Raw genomic sequence first — 20,390 nt, 5'->3', positions numbered from 1 at the left:
ACTCACTGAGACACTTACCAAAGGCTTCTGGAAATGATAATAAACAGAAAAAAAAGGAGAAAGGAAGAATAAAACAGCACATTTTAGGGTCGGACTCACAGCAGCTTCACACATCCTGAAATCAATAGAGTTTAGTGGGGAAGATCCCTTTGTAGGATGACACGTCAGATGGTTAGATCAGATTTTAGACACGTTTAATGACCACATTTAATTTATGGGGGAATCTCACAAAACCTGTAATTTTCAGGTTTACAAAAACTAATATGTTAGGGTTAGAGTTAAGGTTAGGGTTATGTTTTATATATATGTGTGTGAAAACACAGACAGACTAATTGCTCTTGTTAAAATAATTACTGCCTTAAATTCTTTAAACATCTTTAAAGATTTAGAAAAACTTGGCATATTTAATTACCAATTAGACGTACCAAATAAATACCACTAAAAGCATTTAGATAACTCACTAACACACAAATTGAATTAGGACCATGATTATAGCTAATTTGTACATGCTGTATGCTGTGCATACTGAATTTACTAATTAGTAGTACTCCAAAGGTATTCATACAACTCATGCTGCTGTCATTTATTTTATCAAACACTTGCGGAATTGAGAATTTTGATAGCATTTGGAATAAATTATCGCTTAAACACATTTTTATTCACAAGAGGTATTCTGTAGCGCCTACCTGATTTCAAGGGCTCAAATTTGCTAAAAAGAGGGTGAGAACTATCTGCAAGAATACTTCTCACCTTCTTACTTGCCCTTTCAACAAAAAGTTGTCCTAAGGGCTTCTGTGGTCTGCCATTGACACAAAGCTTATTCTTAGATCTATAGTTTAAATGTACATACCAGGCAGGGATATGATAAGACAGTACACTCTCCACAACAGATTTGTAAACAAGTTCTAAAATATGCTGACTAACTCCAAGGCCACCGAGTTGTCTAGTTGTGAACATCTTTTAAAGATATACTCAGTGTTATCGACAAAGCTCACCAGTGAGTCCAGGATTGAGCCGAGATATTTAAAATTCTCCACAATTTCTACTTGTTGACCCACAAGTGAAACTGGCTGGATTGTCATGTCTCTTTTTGTACACATGATTAATTATTTTGTCTTCACAACATGAATTACTAATTGGTTAAAATGACACCAAGTTTCAAGGGCCTTAGTGTGAGAGAAACAGGCAACGTCATGCAGAGAGTTAGTTTTATCCAATAGGCCAACTAAGTCCATATCATTGGCATATTTTAATAATCTAAAATGTTACTCCTGAATCGAACACTCATTAGTAAATAAAGAAAAAAGCACAGGGGAAAGAACACTGCCTTGTGGGCAACATGTGCTTAAAGTGAGCACCTCTGACACAGACCCTCTGTGGACGGCAGGAAAGAAAGTTTCTAATTCATAAAACTAATCTCGTGTTAACATCAAGATCAACAAGCCTTTTTAAGAGAATGTGTGACTTCATTGAATTAAAAGCCGATGTGAAATCCACAAATAAAATCCTGACATGTGCTTTGGGATTCGTAAGATGCATTGTAACTGTGTTTAGCAGGGTCTGTGTTTAGCAAAACTGAAGTGGATCTAACCTATATTACCAGAACAAAAGGCGAACCTCCTTTCATTAAGACAGCTTTTTAGCTGTTTCGATACCCAGGGCTTGTTATTTGTGAAAATTTTCACAGTTTTAGTTTCAGACACAATATCTTCACAAAAATTAATATATAACATAATAGTGTCTGTGAGTTTGTTTCATGATTGAAATAAAATGTCCCAATTAGGTTTCTCAAAGCAGTCCCTTAGTTGCTCTTTACTTCTATCAGACCACACCCGTATTTGCTAAACAACAGGCTTTGCCCTTTTCACTACAGTCTTATATTTGGGCAAAAGATGACTTACATTATGGTCAGATTTCCCAAGGGGGGGGGTCTGTATACCACTTTATAAGCATTTAATATATTTCCATAACAGCGATCAGTAGTCTGGTTTAGACGAGTGGGACAGTCCACATACTGGGGAAGGGTAGGCAGATATTCTGATAAGTCACATGCATTAAAATCCCCAAGCATAAAACAGGTTGATCCGCAGAGCGAGCGAGAGCATCATTATAGCTCTTTGCTATTCTCTCCCCTGCTGCCACAACATTAGGATCGGGAACATAAGTAAATATGACCGTGATCTGGCCGAACTCCCGCCGGAGGTAAAATGGTCTAAAAGATATTGTTAAAATGTCAAAGTCTGGTGCGCACACTTCCTCCCGTACACTGTATTGTGTGGCCCAGCTGTTATCAAAACACACACACAGCCCTCCTCCTAAATGAGCTACGTTTGTCTCTGTCCGCACTTATTGTTGTATAACCCGTTAAGTATGGGGTTGAGTGGTGATTTTTAAGCCAAGTTTCTGTGAGACAAACGAGATTGCTCTGTCTAAATTCAAAGTCATGTTCAGCTCTCAGCATAAGTTCATCTAGTTTGTTGCATACCGAACGCACTTTTGATAGGGTAATAACGGGTAAGGGGAACCTGTTCCGGTGTTTCCGGAGTCGATGTTTCACGCCACCTCTTGAACCCCGTATGTTAATTATTGAGGGCTAGTCAATGTTATGCATGTGAATGTTGAAATAGAGACAGAGACATCACAAACAAGAGAGCAGAGAGTAAGGCACAACAACATGTATGACCCACTCACACAGTGACGTAAAGACAAACAAAACATAGGGAGGACAGGCCGCACAGCCATGCTAACTTTTTAGCAGGACAACTGCTTTGGCTGTATGCTAACATAAACATTCTCAGATTTGTCTGTTAGCAGGGAAGAGAAATTAGCTTGAAAATGAGCTACAAGTCCTAACCTTGAGGCTAGTGACTTCACTAATGGAAGCTAAAAGGGTTGACTATTATAGTCCTCAACCGGAGAAGTCAAAGGCATTTGTGTTCCTGTGCCACAGCCAACAGTGTTACGGAGGCCTGTGATACCCCCTCAGTGAGTCTAGGCTGTCCATTAACACGGCACAAAACAAAGCACTTAAGTCTAGCATAAGTGAGAGCAGATGTCGCCACTAACCACCAAACCATTTTGTTTGAATCTGAAAGTTTATTTTGAAAATGCCATGACTGATCCTGAAAAAGGGAACTCTGGGTAAGCAAGTTCAGGTCAAGGGTTGGTAGCTGAGTATCTACTGCCCATACCAATTTGCATCAACAGCTCTGAATCAAATGCAACCCAATAGATTTTTCTTTTCTCTGTTGCTGACAAATCACTGACCCACAACGGTGGCCTTGGGGCGACTGGAGCGCTAGACTTAATGAGATATATAATTAGACTCTGTTTTACTGGGTCTTTCAATAAAGTTTCATTAGCCTAAACCAGACATTAATCATACGCTTGCCACAAAATCTGGACTAAGCTCCTCTGACACTGTTCATTAAAAGTCATTATCTTTCCATTTCAGCTTCCCTAGCAACTTTAGTGTGTTGCGCTAGCGCTCTAGGTGGTTGTTTTGGTAGAGCGTAGGGTGCCTACAATCAGAAAAAAGACTCATGCAGAATCCTAAAACAAAAGCATTGGGATAAACAGATGAATGTTAGCAGAGCAGTACCATCGTTGGTCTTACCTGATCTGAGCTGTTTTATTCGGCCGTTACTTGTGCTGGGGTCGATGGGAAGGAAGTCTTTGAACCAGGTGATTTCCGGGTCAGGGTTACCACTGGCGGCGCAAAGCATGGTAGCCGTGCGAGTACGTTCCACCACCTTCAGCTGTGGGCCCATGTCAATGTTGGGGAACCCCGCAGGAAGAAGGTCCTCTGTAGGGGAGAACAATTGAATCAACTCAAAAGAAATCAACTCAACAAAAGAATCAACTCAACCTGGAATGAGGTCTGTAGGATAAAACATAGAGATGTCAATAACCTACTTGGAAGACCCAACTTGGCTTGCAAACAGCGAGTAACCAAGTCAGGTTTGGCTAGGACCTGTTCTTCTACTGCAGGGGTGTCCAATCCTGCTACCAGAGGGCCACTGTCCTGTAGAGTTTAGCTCCAGCCCCAATTAAACACACCTTAAAGGATTAGTTCACTTTAGTTCCCAAGATTCACCCTCAAGCCATCCTAGGTGTATATGACTTTCTTCTTTCTGATGAATACAATTGAATCATTGAATTGAAGAGTTGAATCGCAGTTGAATATGGAACCTCCTTCCGTAGGCGATCTGGCGGAATCTAGTTATTTTACTTTATAACGTGTTAAATATTATTTATTTATTTTACACAAAAGCATTGCTTCACTTTAGAAGGCCTTTATTAAGAAAGTCATATACAAGAATGGTTTGAGGGTAAGTAAATCTCAGGGTAAGTTTCATTTTAAAGTGAACTAATCCTTTAACAGCTAATTAAGGTCTCACTAGGCATACTAGAAACTTCCAGGCAGGTATGTTGAGGCAAGTTGGAGCTAACCTCTGCAGGACTGAGTTTGGACACCCCTGTTCTATGGGGACCCTCAAGGGGACTTGCTGAGGGGCAATCAAACATTAGCATAGAAAAGAGCACACAGAGCTGTTGCTTGTACCATCATACATACAGTTTGGGCCCTACAGATCTGAGTCTACACCACTAGCAACAGAGCTGTTTAATTGGGGCAATCACTGGTGACATTTCAACCCAGGTTCCTCCCTCTATAGTTCTTTACAGCAGAAGTCAATTTGAAGAGACAGGTGACATACAAACACACAATAGAGTTTGACAATTCACTCCTCTTGCTCTTCAACAGAATCCAGCATGGCTGATGACTGCTGTTGTAGGCGAACACAAACCTTCACGCTCTTTATGGCATCTGCTGTAAAGACAATGACTGATAAGGGGAAGGGAAAACCTCTCACTTTGATCTGGCGTGACTCACATCCTGGCAGAGAACTGTGGACACTGTAGACTGTGCCAGTGGGCACAGGTCAGGCTCTAGGTGTGAAGGTCGCATCCTTTGAACCCTTTGAGAATCACAAAGGTGTGCCAAGGCTCATGACATTACAAGGAACCTAAGTACTGTACCTAGTACCGGAAACTGAGGTTTTTACACCAAAGAAAGGGGATTTGAGCCAATGTTTTGTGCAGTGACCTTTTATTTCCATGTTCTATTATTCAGTTTTGGCTGGGGAAGCATTATGGCTGCCTATTGATTATTAACCAGTGGAGACAGGATGTTTAAAAGTTCCTGCTTGGGGGGAAAGAGGTACTACACAGGTAATTGTTCTTTCAAAAGCAGCTAATCTGTAGTACTTTGGAGAGTGACATTCTGTGCTTACTGTACATGTGATCCATGGCCGGATTATCCATGCTGTGACACCAGAATAGGATTTCTCATCAAGCCACACAAATTAAGCCTTAAACACAAGATGAGTAATTTGATTTGAGCTTAATTAAAGCCGGCAAGTGCTGGGGAGTCTTGAGTGGTGGTGGGCGAGTGGGAGCAGCAAACAGAGTCACTGATAGAAATGTCAAAGCAATGCAAATTCTATTATAGAGTCAGTGAAAGAGGTCGAGACAGGAGCGGCAATAATACCAGTGTCACTGTGCTGCCTATACGGCGGTAATGACTGCAGGCATACGAATGCAAAGGGAAAGAGTGTCTATATTGTCACCGGGATGCAACAACTGACCTGGAATCATCCGCTAAGAGAGGCTCACCGCAAGCACTCCAATGTAGAGATGTCCTCTTCGGGAAATAGTAATGGAGAACGGCTAGGAATAGAATTTGCCTTGCAGATGTACTCTTCCAACACTCAAATTGGTTCAGGGTCAGTTGCTCCGGTAAAATACGAAGGAAATCAGGCAGTAGGCATGCATATCCGCGCCAAGAGCCCTTAGTCCTGTCCTGCCTGGCTTGTATTCATGCTAAAAAAGCCCTGGAGTTATACTCCAGCATTCCCCACCAATCCGATCTCACAATTAGGTAGCTATTGTCTCTACAACAAATTTTTGATATTGTCACAACCAGTTGATTTATAATTAAGTTCTGGGCATGTGCACTAGCCTTGTGTCATCCCATAACCCTAAACAACAGTTTTAATTGGAAGGCTTTCAAATACTTGTCCATTAGACAAAACACAGCTTTCCCCACTCTCTGTCACCATTCATTCCTAGATGCTAGCCGAGATTGTGCACTTTGCAGAGGGCTAATTCTACATCATAATTCCTTAAAATACACACCGGAATTCAATTATAGGCCTACATTCATTCTAGGTTTGTATCAGGGCGGCTCTGAAGGCCGCCCCTGGCCTGACTAAGAGGCTGTTAAGCCGTGATGTTAATGATGCTGTTATGATGATCAGCGTAGCGGGCTGAGTGCACCGGCCACTTTAGCCAACAGCTGCGTATTTACCGATTCAGCAGGGCACTGAAGTCGTCCTGAAACCCTGCCCCTCACCCCCAAACCTCCAATCCGTTAGCTTTGACATGGGCTTTTACGCTTGCTGTTATTATCTGTAATTGCATTTAATTGTAGCTTGTGATTTAATGGCATTATGTAATTGACAGGTGCAAAGCCTCTTAACCTGAGTGGTCAGTTTATTGCAAGTGGATTTGCAGACGTGCATCCATGGTAATAAGCAAATGAGTTTTGATTGATTCATGATGATCTCTGCAGCTCATTATCCATGCAGCTGTAGTATTTCACATCACAGATTAAAAGTAAAATGGCTATTGCAGCTTGTACATCAATTATTCAATCTATACACAAATGCAACCTTCTGCTGATTTATCCTTTTAACTCCTTCTCCGCCAGCGTTTTTTGGAACATTTTATTCTAGCTTCATGCATTTTTTTTTTTTTTAATCAACAGATGAATGTCAGTAAGTTTCATGAAAAAAAAAGCTACATTTTGAACAAAGTGCATAAGCAATACTTTTATTGCTTGTTTCTTCTTTTTTGCTTGTGTTTTGATCCGAAGATTCTGTACTCTTTCGTTAGTGGGGGGGAAGTGCCGTCCGTTATGGAAAATTCCGACAATGGCGGGGAAAGAGTTAAAATACAACCATAGTGACTAATAAAAGACCATTTACTATGCATAAGATGAAATATAACAGCAAATGCTATAAATAATACTAAATATCATGTATGATACCCAGGATGTTTATAAGCAAATGAGTTCTGGTTGATTTACGATGATCTCTGAAGCTCATTATCTGTGCAGGTGTAATATTTCACATCACATATTAAAAGTAAAATGGCTATTGCAGCTTGTGCATCAAAATAAATAGGTAATATATACACAACTGCTGCCTTCCGCCGGCACCGTGGCATTCTTGTTAACAGCTTTATCAACCAGAGACACATTTTATAATTACACAAAGCATTCTTTGATAAGCGTGCATTTTTAAAAACTGCTCTCCTGCAAACACTTTCCTGCTGATAAAAGTCTCAGGGGTGGCATCACATTCCGCAGACGTATCCTCCTCTGCATTGGCTATTTTATTATTTTCACTTACCGAAATGATTTAATTTCATCAGTTCCTTAATCAGGTTAACTGATTAGCTCTCGCCACAGCCAGAGATGGCTTTGGAAGCACATTAATATTACAGAGAACTCTGGGAGGAGAGGGCGGAAGAGCAAAAGAGAGAAAACTGGGATATAAACCATACGATGGGAGGTGGAAGATGTGTTTTTCGAATGCAGAACTAAGGCGACATTTAACTAATCTGCAGCCCCAGCTGTTCGGATTTGCAAGGTGGTCAATTTAATTTCCTGTGCTCAAAAAACAGCCCAATTAGCATAACAGGAAGTGCATGAAGGATAGGACGAGAGTCTGTGTGCTTACTTGTTTAAGTCGCTGTGGGTTCGGCTGCCCTGTCACATCAAACACTGCAGAGTATTTATGCGCTGCTGCACAGGACACAGGGACACGAGTGCAGGGAAACCAATAATGGACTGGGGGCGGAGAGAGCGAGGGCTGCGGGGCCGAGGCGGAACCACATAATGCTCCATTAAGGAGCGTGAATCCCATTTCAGCTTCTCCAGATACACTATCACAGCCTGACCTCTGCACACAATATCATGCCTATTGGTATTTGCCAAATAGTATGCCTATAGGATCAAGGAGACCGTCTCTGACGATCCAAATTTCAAGAAGTTTCTTAAATCGCCCAATAATATCCAATATACTTCATAATTAATTTCCACTCTTCTGGGTTCTTTGGACTCTCAGAAACAGAGCCATCTTACATTAGCATTTCAAACTAAGCCTAACCCATGGGGTCAACTGCTGGAAATTTGGACTTTGGATTTCCATATATTAATAATAATAATAATAATAATAATAATAATAATAATAATAAAAAGTAATTAAAAGCCCAAATGTCATGCATAAAAGCAAATATATGCTTAAATATCAGATAAAATACAAAATATAAGCCCAAATATAATGTATAAGGAAAAAAAAAAATTAATAGTAAATGTAAAGATTAAAAACTATAGGTATAAAGGGCTAATATCATGTATGATACTAATTATAAGCTTTCATGTTTCATGTAAAATACTAAATGTCATAAAATAGTAACTATATAAAAGACCAAATATAATGTACAAGAATAAAAATATAATGAATAATACTAAATTATAAAGATTAAAAACTATAGGTATCACTTTATAATTGACATTTACTAATATTAAAACATTATTTAGTTATTTAATGCTAATCAGAACACTAGTAAACTGCTAGGCCGTGGTTTTTCAGTTTTAAGGACTACAAACTATTACTCACTGCAGTGTGCAAACGATCAAAAACAATGTGTGTTTAGTTGTGGATTACAGAGGCGCTGCAGACGTGTACAGATGCCCCGTTACCCGCAGGCGTCCCCCGTTGGGCTTTGATAAAGCTACAATCGCGCAGGCTCGGTCGGGTGCTGTACAATTAGGTGGCGGCGTGCGGCGATGGTTGCGTTCGAAACGTCTGGCTGATGACCGAGCCCAGCAGTATCTGCCACGCTGACTTATCAGTACCAGAGGAGGTGGAGCGGGAAACGCCTGCTCGGAGTCTGGGGGTCGCGAGGGAGGCGTCAGATTGAACCGGAAGGCAGCGAGGAGAGATAGCTGTCATTGCCACTCACACCGCAAGACTCCTGCGCTGTGACAGAGACGGATGCGCTCGGCGACAGTGACAACCTGCCCGCTAAGTGGCTCCCCGTCGGAGACCTCACAGCTGTATTTACAGAGCCAAATCCTCGGGACGAGGGCTCAGAGATTTGAGAACAGTAGCAGTCTGGTACAGATGGCGCTCGATCGAGACCACAACGCCAATAAAGGCATGACCTGATATAACACTAAATATAAGGCAAATTATCACGTTTGATCCTAAAAATAAGGTGGAATATCATGCGTAATACTAAATATAAACTCAAATATAATGTATTTTACTAAAATAAGGCCAAATATTGTGTATAATCATAAATATAAGTCTATATATCATACAAAAAATACTAAACATAAGCCTAAATACTAAATATAAGCTCAAATTTCATATAAAATACTAAATATAAGCTTAAATATATTACAAAACACTAAATATGAGCCCCAAATTATGTATAATACTAAATATATGCCTAACTTTCATATAAAATACTAAATATAAGTCTAAATATCATATAAAATGCTAATTATATGCTTAAATTTCATGCTAAATACTAAATATAAGCCTAAATATCAAATAAATATATATAAAATACTAAATCTCAAATAAAATATTAAATATAATCCTAAATATCATATAAAATACTAAATATAAGACTAAATATCATATAAAATATTTAATATACGCATAAATATAATAAAAAAATCTAAATATAAGCCTAAATATCAAATAAAAGATTAAATATAATCCTAAATATCATATAAAATACTAAATATAAACACATATTTATTGTTTATTTAAAAAAAATAGCTTAAATAATAGATAAAATCTTAAATAAGCACAATTATAAAATATACAAAGTCATTTAATCTTTTATAACACCAAATATAAAGTAAAATTATCATGTATAATACTAAAACTAAGGTGGAATATTATGCATAATACTAAATATAAGCCCAAAAATCATATAAATGACTAATTACAAGCTCAAATTTCATGCATAATACTAAATATAAGTTAAAATATTAGAAAAAAAATCTAAGCACAAATATCATCTTTTACCAAATATAAGGCACAATACTCATGAATATCATGTATAATACTAAAAATAAGCCAAAATATATAAAAATGCTAATTATTATCCCAAATTTCATGCATAATTCTAAATACAAACATAAATATAATTTAAAATCATAAACATAAGCCCAAATATCAAGTATTCCCAAATATTAGGCAAATTATCATGTATAATGCTAAAAATAGGTAAGGAGTGTAATCGCTCCGGTCCAATATCCTGACTCAAAGACGAGGGGAAACTGCCTTCCTGCGTTTCTTTATTTGCTTGGTTCCGGACGGGCCCGAACTACAGGAGACCAGCAGACCCTTACAAACGCTCAATGCCAATGAGGCCGTTTCCATTCCTGGACTCATTTCCTGCTGTCGCTCGCTTCAGTCGGCCTCGTTAGTAATGCGAGGTGCGTGTGTAACAGGACGTCTCGGCAATCCTTCAATACATTCAAGTGGTTTTCCTCCAAATAAAGCCCTGATAAATGAAGGTAACACACTGATAATGCTGTATTATGTGGACGAGAGGGAAATACTGTTAAATAGAGACTGTTACCAAGGCCATTTGGGCAAATATACTTTAAATAAACAGTAAATTAATTCATTTACTTATTAATTTATAAGTACATTTGCAAAAAATATCATGGTGACAGTCTCTATATATTAATATATAATAAATTAAATTACATTCTAAATCATTTTTTGTACATCAAGCATATTTGCAAAAAATATGTACTTAAACTTAAATATTTTCTAAATAAAATTCTAAATGTACATTAAGCATGTTTACAAAAAATGTGCTTGTTTTGAAAATAAAACAACAAAATTAAGTAAAATTAAATTAAAATAATTTAGAACTAATTCTTTAAGTACATGTACAGCTAAAAACCTGCTGGATGAATTTACTCTTTATTAAAGAAAGAAAGAAAGAAAGAAAGAAAGAAAGAAAGAAAGAAAGAAAGAAAGAAAGAAAGAAAGAAGCTGTGCGCGAGCATTTCATTCTGTGCGCTTTTAGCCGAGCATCTAATTACAGCAGAGCTGCGTCCACAGACTAAATGGCCCAACAGGGCGCTTTCTTGGGGAGGATAAATGGAAAAATGCCTTAATGGAGCCATTTTTATTATTGCACTTAATTGCAAACACAGCTTGGGAGGGCGCCGGTGTTCGTGGAAGTGAAACTCGAGCGCAAAGCACCGAGTCTATGAACTGGAAAAGAGCATGTCACACATTCGAGGGGAATAACAAGCATTTGAAGAAGTGACTCATCTGTCTGTCTGGATCCTTGCAGTTCCTTCGCATCCTAGAGCGACGAGTAAACCTGGTGCCACAGCTTTGCCCACGCAAACGGTTACCGGCTACGATTCGGCCTAAAGTTTGAAATGAAGACGTGTACGCTTGAGGAAACAGATGCTCATTTTGCATGGTCTAGTGCCAAAGCCGTCTAAGACAGTGAACGGAAGAGGTCTGTGGAGATACAACATCACGAGATGCTCTTTAAATATTTACAGCTGCTGCTGCTGAGGAGGATAGTTCGGCTCGGGCGACCGAGATCTGTAATCGAGTCAAACATCAGCCGGAGAACGTTCACATGATGGTCTACAGGATCACCAACACGTGTCCAGTCTTTAAGAGACTTTCTGATGGATGGCCAAAATCACAAGAGGGAGGAAAACAAAGCATTTCTCGGAATTATGCATTTATTTCTGACAGTTCTGAATTTTTTTCTTGCATTTGTGAGAAATAAACTTGGAATTGCATGACAAACTCAGAATGGTTAGAAAAAAATCATAATTGCAAGATATAAACTCAAAAACCTGAGAAATAAAGCCAGAATAGAGAGAAATAAAGTCAGAATTGTGAGAAATAAAATAGGAACTGTAAAAAAAAAGTCAGAATGACGAGAAATAAAGTCAGAATTATGAGAGAAACTCAGAATTGTGAGAAATAAAGTTGGAATAGCAAGAAATAAACTCCGAATCGAGAGAAAAAACTCGTAATTGTGAGAAATAAACTCTGAAGTGTGAGAGATAAAGTTTGAATTGCAAGAAATAAACTCAGAATTGCAAGAGAAACTCGGAATTGCAAGAAATAAACTAAGAAATATGAGAAATATACTCGGAATTACTAGAAAAAAACCTAAGAATTGTGAGAAATAAACTAAGAAATATGAGAAATATACTCGGAATTACTAGAAAAAACCTAAGAATTGTGAGAAATAAACTTGGAACTGCAAAAAATAAACTCGGAAGTGCAAGAGAAACTCGTAATTGTGAGAAAAAAGTTGGAATTGCAAGAAATAACCTCAGAATTGTGAGAAATAAAACTAGGAGTTGTGAAAAATAAAGTCAGAATGATGAGAAATAAACTCGGAATTGTGAGAAATAAAGTTGGAATAGTGAGAAATAATTTTAAGAAAAACTCAGAATTATGAGAAATAAAGTTTTGAAACCACACATTACAGTATTTTAAGACTAATGCTACCAAAAATAAATACAATACATTTTATTTAAAAAACCTAATTCATATTTAATTATCAAATAGTGAGAGCCTTTTCGATGATCTTTGCAAAGGCAAATTTGAGAATTATTCTTTGCAAAAAAATAATAATTTACTGTAAAAAAAAAAAAATATGCATGGTTTTCAACATGTACGTCTTTTTTTATAAATAGTACATTCAACTAAATTCATCCTGAATGAAATTGCTATTTAAAATAATAATAATAATAATTAAAATAAAATATATGAGAAATACATCCTGCTACACGACAACAAAGAAACGATGACTTCAGTGTCCAACAGAGGAGAAGAACATGATCTGGGAAAGCAGAACTTGAGAGCAACAAATGTATGAGAATTTGACTATTTACGTCTCTGTAAAAGCTAAAGCCTGAAGGTCCGTCTCATCATGTCCCGCGGGACGAAGTGGCCCTCCTTGAGAAGGCATCAGCAGTGAGAGCAGGAGCACCAAACCCCTCCAGAGACGAGCGTCCCGTCCGCTCCCCGTGGCCAATCAGGCTTGATTACGGCTCTACGGGTTCATAGGATCAAAGCATCCGAGTGCCATAAACTCGTCTCCGCCAATCTCCTCAGGAGCCTCTCTCCGAGGCCGAGCGTGCGCTGTGTGCGAATTCACATCCCCGTCTCCGTCCTGAAAGCCCAGGATGAAGAGCGGGAGCGGGAGATCTGAACGGTCAAACTCAAAATCACAGACAGAAACCCACAGCTGGATTCATTCATGAATGTGGTGAATTCATTCGCTTGACCTCAGAGTTCACATACTTCTGAAGAGTTTTTAAGACTTTTTATAGTCAGCTAATGCTAATCCAGCGTCTTCAGTTCACTTTCCCCCTAAAAAAGTGTGATTAATGATGAACTAGTGAGGTTTTAACAACACATCAATATCAATAAAGGTTATTTTAAAATCGTGCTACTTTTTACTCTTATATACTCAACAATAATGTCTTACATGAATAATAAATTTATTTATAATTTATTAATAAACTTTAATAAATAATAAATAAATAATACACAAATAATACATAAATAATAAATAATTTGCTCTTTAATTTAAAAAAAATATATATTTAAACTCTAAACCATTATTTTAATTAAAAAGCATTTATTTAAAAAAAAATCACCCTTAAACTGTCTGAAATTTAAAACCACAAAATTACATCAAATTGTAATAAATTCTAAAAAGTAAATTAAAGTCATTTTAAGGCAAATGCGGATTCAAATTAATACAATAAATTTTGTAACAAAACTAATTCCTATTTAATGATTAAATAGTGAGATTTAAATACCAAAATCAATATCTATAAATTTTATGATAGGCAATATTCAACAATGTTTTAAAATATTTAATTTTTTTTCAACAGTAATTTGAATACAAATCTGTATGAAATAAAATGCAGTCTATACTTTACTCTTTAATTAAAAAAGACCATCCAATTAAATTTTTTTTTAATGCTTAATTAATAAATAAATAACAAAAATGCTCTTTAATTTAATTCTGCATGTTAATTAAGCATTTTTTTAAAAGAAAAAGCTTAAAAATGTAAAAAATAGCCTTAAAAATGTAGCCTTCATTTATTTTAATCTTTAAAAGTGAATTAAAGACATACTTCTGGCAATTAAAATTATTACAACCAATTGTGTAACAAAATTTATTCATATTTAATGATCAAATAGCAAGGTTTAATCACTAAAATCAATATCTATAAATGTTATTTTTAAAAAATGTTTGTAACGTTGAAAGTTGAAAGATTGTTCTCATCACATTGTGACGTAAACAAACGTAAGTTGCGCAACGTCAGATTGGCGGGAGCGCTGAAGGGTCAAACAACGCAAGCTTATGAACTCCATTTCAGCTGTCAATAATCTCTTGGTAACAAACAGGAAGTGGATGTCAGTGAGACGCTTACAACATCACAGGCTCTATAATCAGACGTCAGATACTAAACGACTGTCTCCTGCTTTCAAACGCGCCGGACGATAATGGACTGCGCAGGCGACAGAGTCCGTGCATTTTGGCAGATCTTAACGCGGCTAAACAAATGCATTATGCATCGGGGAGCAGCTGAGAGCGCGCGGATGGGAATTGCTTTTGTTTATGAGAGGCGGACGCCCATAATGCACTGGGCAAATACAGCTGTATTCCACTCTAATCGAATCCCTGTCATCCGCTCCTTATCCTTCTCTCTGATCTTCATTACTTCTATCACGCGCTGCTCCTTTTCCTCTCATTAGTGTAGCGTGTTTCACTTCCACAACTGAGAGATAAAGGACAGAGACACTACTGAAGTCCACCCACTTTAGTCACTGCAACACAATATTCATTATTCATTTCCACATGCTTTATCTTCTGGACATTTTTTTTATGTTCATAAATTTACCCCGACTAAAATGGCATATCTTTTTAGACACCAAAAATAATATTTAAATAGTAAATAACACGTCAAATTAAATTAAAAACATTAAAGTAACATATTAAAAAAGTCAATTTTTTCAATGTCATGTTTATTTACTTTACCCTGACTATAATGTCATATCTTTTTAGATGACAACTGAAAAATATATTTAAAAATATTGCAATTTAGATGACAAATTATACAAAAATATTACAATTATACTTAATTATACTTAATTAGGCTATGTCAATATTTCACAACATCTTATTCATTAATTTTAGTCCACTTTGTAATTATATGGTATAACTAACAATAAATAACAATATAAAAAATTAAATAAAAAATACAAAAATATAGTTAATGAGGTTCGATTGATTAATATTACTTTGGAAATTATCAATGATCAAAAATTAACCTAGATTAATAGCTGGTGTAAATTTGTACATATACTAATACAATAACATTTCAAGTCACATAACTTAGTATTATTTAATGGATTGTGAACAAACATGAATTAACAATGAACAATATTATAATTAATATGAAAATAGATTAATAAATGGCATAAAAATACTGTTACTTTATGATACCTAACACATTAAATAATGTTAATAAATCAAACATTATCGTAAAGTGTTACCAAATAAATAAAATAATGAATACACTATCAATACATTACTTTAATAATAATAAATAAATAAATAAAATAATAAAAATTAATTTTTAAACAAAAAATGGTTAGAAACTGCACTGAAAATTACTTTCAATTTTCGCTAGCTAGTAAATTTCACAAATATTTACAAAGAACATTACATTTTTTACATTTATTTTTAAGAAAGACAGAAATGAATGAAAATTATTTTTTTTTGTATTATGAACTCCAATAATCTTTGTTTTATTGACAATTTTGAAAAAAAAAAAAAAAAAAAAAAATCACAGTGCGTTTAGGATATTATGGAGCCCCGCACATGACATGCAAGAAAAAAAATTAAATTTCCTTCGATTTACTAAATCATGCACACGATTTACTATTTCATTCCCTAATTAATTAATTCAGGGAACGAATTAATAAATCGTAAATAAAGCGCACGATTTAGCCAACTATTTTTTTCCTGCATGTCATGTCCAGGGCTTGGTAGGATATGCTTTTATGAAAAAGTTTCCATGTTTTTTGTTAGCATGTTGCTAAGATAATGACGCAACACTCAATACGTGTTTTACCCAAATACTGGTTAAAATAGTGCACTTGTGACCATACAGCATGTGGTTGAGTCAATAGTTAGTAAAAATGGAAAATAGATCTGCTTGAAAACACACTAGCACCACTGAAAGCACACTGAGCGATCTGAACGAACAGGTAGCCATCAGCCGCGTGTCTGTAACTCTACTCCATGTGCCCTGCTAACACAGGCCAGCGCTAATTACAGCCTCATATTGACCCAACGGGGATCAGCCACAGACAGAGAGATTATTCGCAGAGAAGAATCAATAGAAGAGCAGAAAGAGACTGGCTGGATTTGCTGGACCTTAAAGACACGGCTCCCTAAAAAATGGTGCTGATTTTTTTTTATAAACACGTTAAACAATGTAATGGTAATGTAGCTTTAGCATTGTTCTTACGCCGTGCATCTAAGTCGTAGCCACATGCTGTGGAAGTAGCGGTCCGTGTCTAAGGCCTCCAGCGCACTGATGTTTTATAATGCACTTTTTGCTACTGGACGCAGGCATTTCCACCTGAGAACAGCGGGAATGGTAATCAGCAATGCCTTTTTACTTCAAATCACTCATGGCTCTGTAAGAACACACTGAGTCTAATACCCACAATCCTCCGGGGGCCGGGCATCCAGTGCTGTGGTTTATCAGGTATGTGGAGAGACGTTTAACCCTGATCCACAAAATGGAGCTGGAGAAACCCAGCAATGTATTTCATAACCGGCCCACAGACACGTTTAAGGGTCTTAAAAACATGATTCAATATCAGAATAAGTATAAAGGAAGTATAACGATGAGATATGAGCATCTCTGATCAGAGAAAAACACTTCAATCCAGACACAGAGAGAGAAACGTGACATTAAGATTGCTCAAACTGTGCTTGAGTGCGACAAACGAGACAGGGACGAATTTGGAAACGGCAGCGCGAAAGCTGAGATTAAAAAATGGCTAATAAAAGGGGTTCTGCGGCGAGCGTCGGGGTTTAGAACAGTCCAATTAAAACCGCGCAAGGAGCGACAGAACAAACGCGGCTCGTCCTGCAGGGTAGCAGCCAATTAAAAGCGTCTGATCAAACGGGCATGGGCCGCGGTGAGATCATCCTCTCTGGCGCTCTGCAGTGCTAACGAGTTCCTGCGCCCAGAGTTTGAAGGAGGAAGGGTCACAGCACGAACTCTGGAAGCGAAGGATGAGATTGGAGATGAGAAGAGGCGCAGAAAGCAAGACAAACTGCCAAAAAGATAAGAACACAGTCTACTTACAACCTTCTAATAAAGTGCTGATTTAAGACATTCTTCATAGGCAGCAAGTCAAATAGTGCTCCTCACATTAGTATGAGTTTTCCATTAGCATGTTGCTAAGCTAACAGCGCTACACTTAAATAAGCATGGAAACATATGGATGAACTGAATTAATCAAAAAGTTTCTGCCGAAAGAGCTATTTTAATTTTTTTGTTTGTTTTTTTTTTTACATGCAGACAAATTTGTAGTGCGACTGCTATCCAAAAATCACAAAAAGCGTTGTTACTTTTAACATGAACCAAAGTCTCAAATTTAAAATCCTGCCGATTTTATTACAAAATTCCAACAATAAATATCCTTGTGGTGCCGTTTAATATGGCGTGACGGATCTGTGACAGCACGGATCAAGCGGCATGTGAACCGATCATCTCTTTCTCTTTACTACTAGTTACAGCATGAAATAAACATGGGTGAACATCAGAAGGTATATTGAAAGATACATTACAAATTAGCAAAATGAATCCTGTCTCATGTAATCACTCAATCAGTGTTTCAACCAAGGAAAGACGACAATTAAACAGCTTATAGGCTATACAATGTCAATTAATGTCACATTTACCTCAAGAAAGATATTCAATGCCCATAAATGCATTAGTTATTATGCATTTATTACATAAAATAAATAAATAAATGCATTAGTTAGATAGAAAAAATAACTCTAGAGAAGAGCATCTTGCTAAATATATGCACTGCATTCATTATATTTTTTACTTAACCTGTTAGTGATGTCCTCATTATTTAACCTGTTAACCTGTACTGGCGCGCCGACGCACCGAAGCTTCTTTGTTTAAATTAGCTCAAATTTACTGTTAGATTTAATGTAATTACCTTGACAAACTATACATCATTAAAAAGATCTAAGACTCGAGCTTCAATTTTTAATCTTTATTTTACTCTCAACATCGTATCTTGACCGTTATTTGTTAATATGCGTCGGGAGTTATGAATATGAAAAAACGGAGTCGTTACCTTTTCATTGAAATATGAGCGTCAGCCTCAGCCATTGAGAAAAAAACTCCTGTGAGATCGTCATGAAAAAACTCCACAAAATAACATCCCTCGGGGCTTTTAGCTTAAAGGCATGCACATTTGGAGAAATATTGAAGGATTCTCATACGTTTATGTCAATTTTCTATACAGAGCTAGAATAAATGGAATATTTATTAAATTTTTACCCAAAACACGCAGTTGTCATCATATTAACGCTGTATACACGGATCTACTGTGTTTTCAACTCATACCTGCAGCCGGAGGGCGCTCTGTGCACACTAGTCCACAAATGACACATGATGAAGGAGAGGCAATCATGTGACATACCAGGAACTAACAGGCTTCCAGAGTTCGCTATGCTATATAATCCTATGCTATAATCATGAATATTATGTGCAAATCGATACTTTTGCAAGTAATAAATACACGATTGTGACGATATGTTTTTTTATCTGTGTTCTTCACGCCATGTCAGGTATTTATAATAATAGATTATATTTATAATGCAATGCTAATCGAGATAGCTTTTCTTATTGTGCAGAATAGCCTAAAATGATATATTTTCTGTTTGATTTTTGATCCGAAGCCACATCACATCACAGTAGGTTATTTAAAACACTCGACTTGTACAATTGTAGCAAAAACATGGTTTTAATCTTATAAATTGTCGCTTTTTGTTGATGTGCTAAGCTAACATGCTAACGAGCCCAGGGATGCACCTGTTCTGAGCTAATGCAAATAAATCATTTTGAATTGTTCAGCTCACTGATTTTTTTCTTTTTTTCAAGAAGGGCATTAGATACAGTTTGAAAGAAGGTGAAGTGAGAAGTTTGGTGAAAGAAATGAGGGATTAAATCATCTTGAATAGAACATCAGTAATTATAATAAAGACAAAAGAAAAGAATAATTAGAGCTATAAGCTGGCTGGAGAGGTGTGAATGTGTTCAGGGGAGACTGACACTGAATGGGGCAGTTAGCACCACAAAACAATATAGACAATACACTTGAATAGGTGACAATAAACATCAGTTAACATTTTAATCTTTTCTAAATAAAATCTCATGACATGGTCTTGAAAAACATTTAATAAAACTCAGAGTTTTAAACTTATCATCTTCAGATTTGAAATGTAACATGGCCAGACATGTGGCTTTAGCTGCAGTGCATTTATAGATTGCTAAAAGGCCAACTTCACTTTTATTTCCATAAAGATATTTCATAAAAATACATTTCTAATAACTTTTCAAAACTTTGACGCTAACTATTTTCTTCATTGTGACAATAATTAATTATGACTTTACAATAAACTGCAAAGTGTCTGCTTTCAAATGAGACCATACTTGTGCTTTTAGTGCAAAGGGTTCATGAACTGTATCTGTTTTAGTTTGGGTATGTCATTTCTTGGGATTTTCCAAAAGGGGGTGCTGGCTAACAGGTTAATGTATGTTTGAATAAATCTGTCATGAAAACAAGTTATTACAGGTAATTTTTGTTTAAATGTTTTTATTTCACCAACAAACTGGAGTTGAAATGATTGTTATTAAAAAAACTGATATAAAAACCTTATGTGCAATTTAAATGTTTTTACCTATATGAGTGTTGATTATTACATAAGATTGAATAATTAAATGATTATAGGCCAAGAGCATTAAATATACATAGCACACACAATTATTAGGTAGAATAGTTACTCTCCATCTTGAATGGACTTTTTTTCCCACTGAGCCTGGCGCAATGCATTCTGAGATTGCCTTATACACAGAATATACCCTGCGCTGCTGCTAACACTAGGCATCATAG

At 36.5% G+C, this 20,390-nt stretch overlaps 1 protein-coding gene across 31 annotated transcripts in view; it reads right to left on the bottom strand.

Annotated features, from left to right (window-relative positions):
* Positions 1-20,390, bottom strand: part of ptprsa (protein tyrosine phosphatase receptor type Sa) — a 210,268-nt gene that overhangs the window by 82,551 nt on the left and 107,327 nt on the right. For all 31 annotated transcript variants that reach the window (XM_067396814.1, XM_067396816.1, XM_067396792.1 and 28 more), the window contains one exon: positions 3,617-3,805. In XM_067396814.1, coding sequence (XP_067252915.1) covers positions 3,617-3,805 — 189 coding nt within the window. The remainder of the gene's footprint in view (positions 1-3,616; positions 3,806-20,390) is intronic.

This window comes from Chanodichthys erythropterus, chromosome 10 (genome assembly GCF_024489055.1).
Source record: "Chanodichthys erythropterus isolate Z2021 chromosome 10, ASM2448905v1, whole genome shotgun sequence".
Lineage (NCBI taxonomy): Eukaryota > Metazoa > Chordata > Actinopteri > Cypriniformes > Xenocyprididae > Chanodichthys > Chanodichthys erythropterus.
Note: the sequence above shows the minus strand (reverse complement) of the source record. Positions and strands in the feature narration are given on the sequence as shown.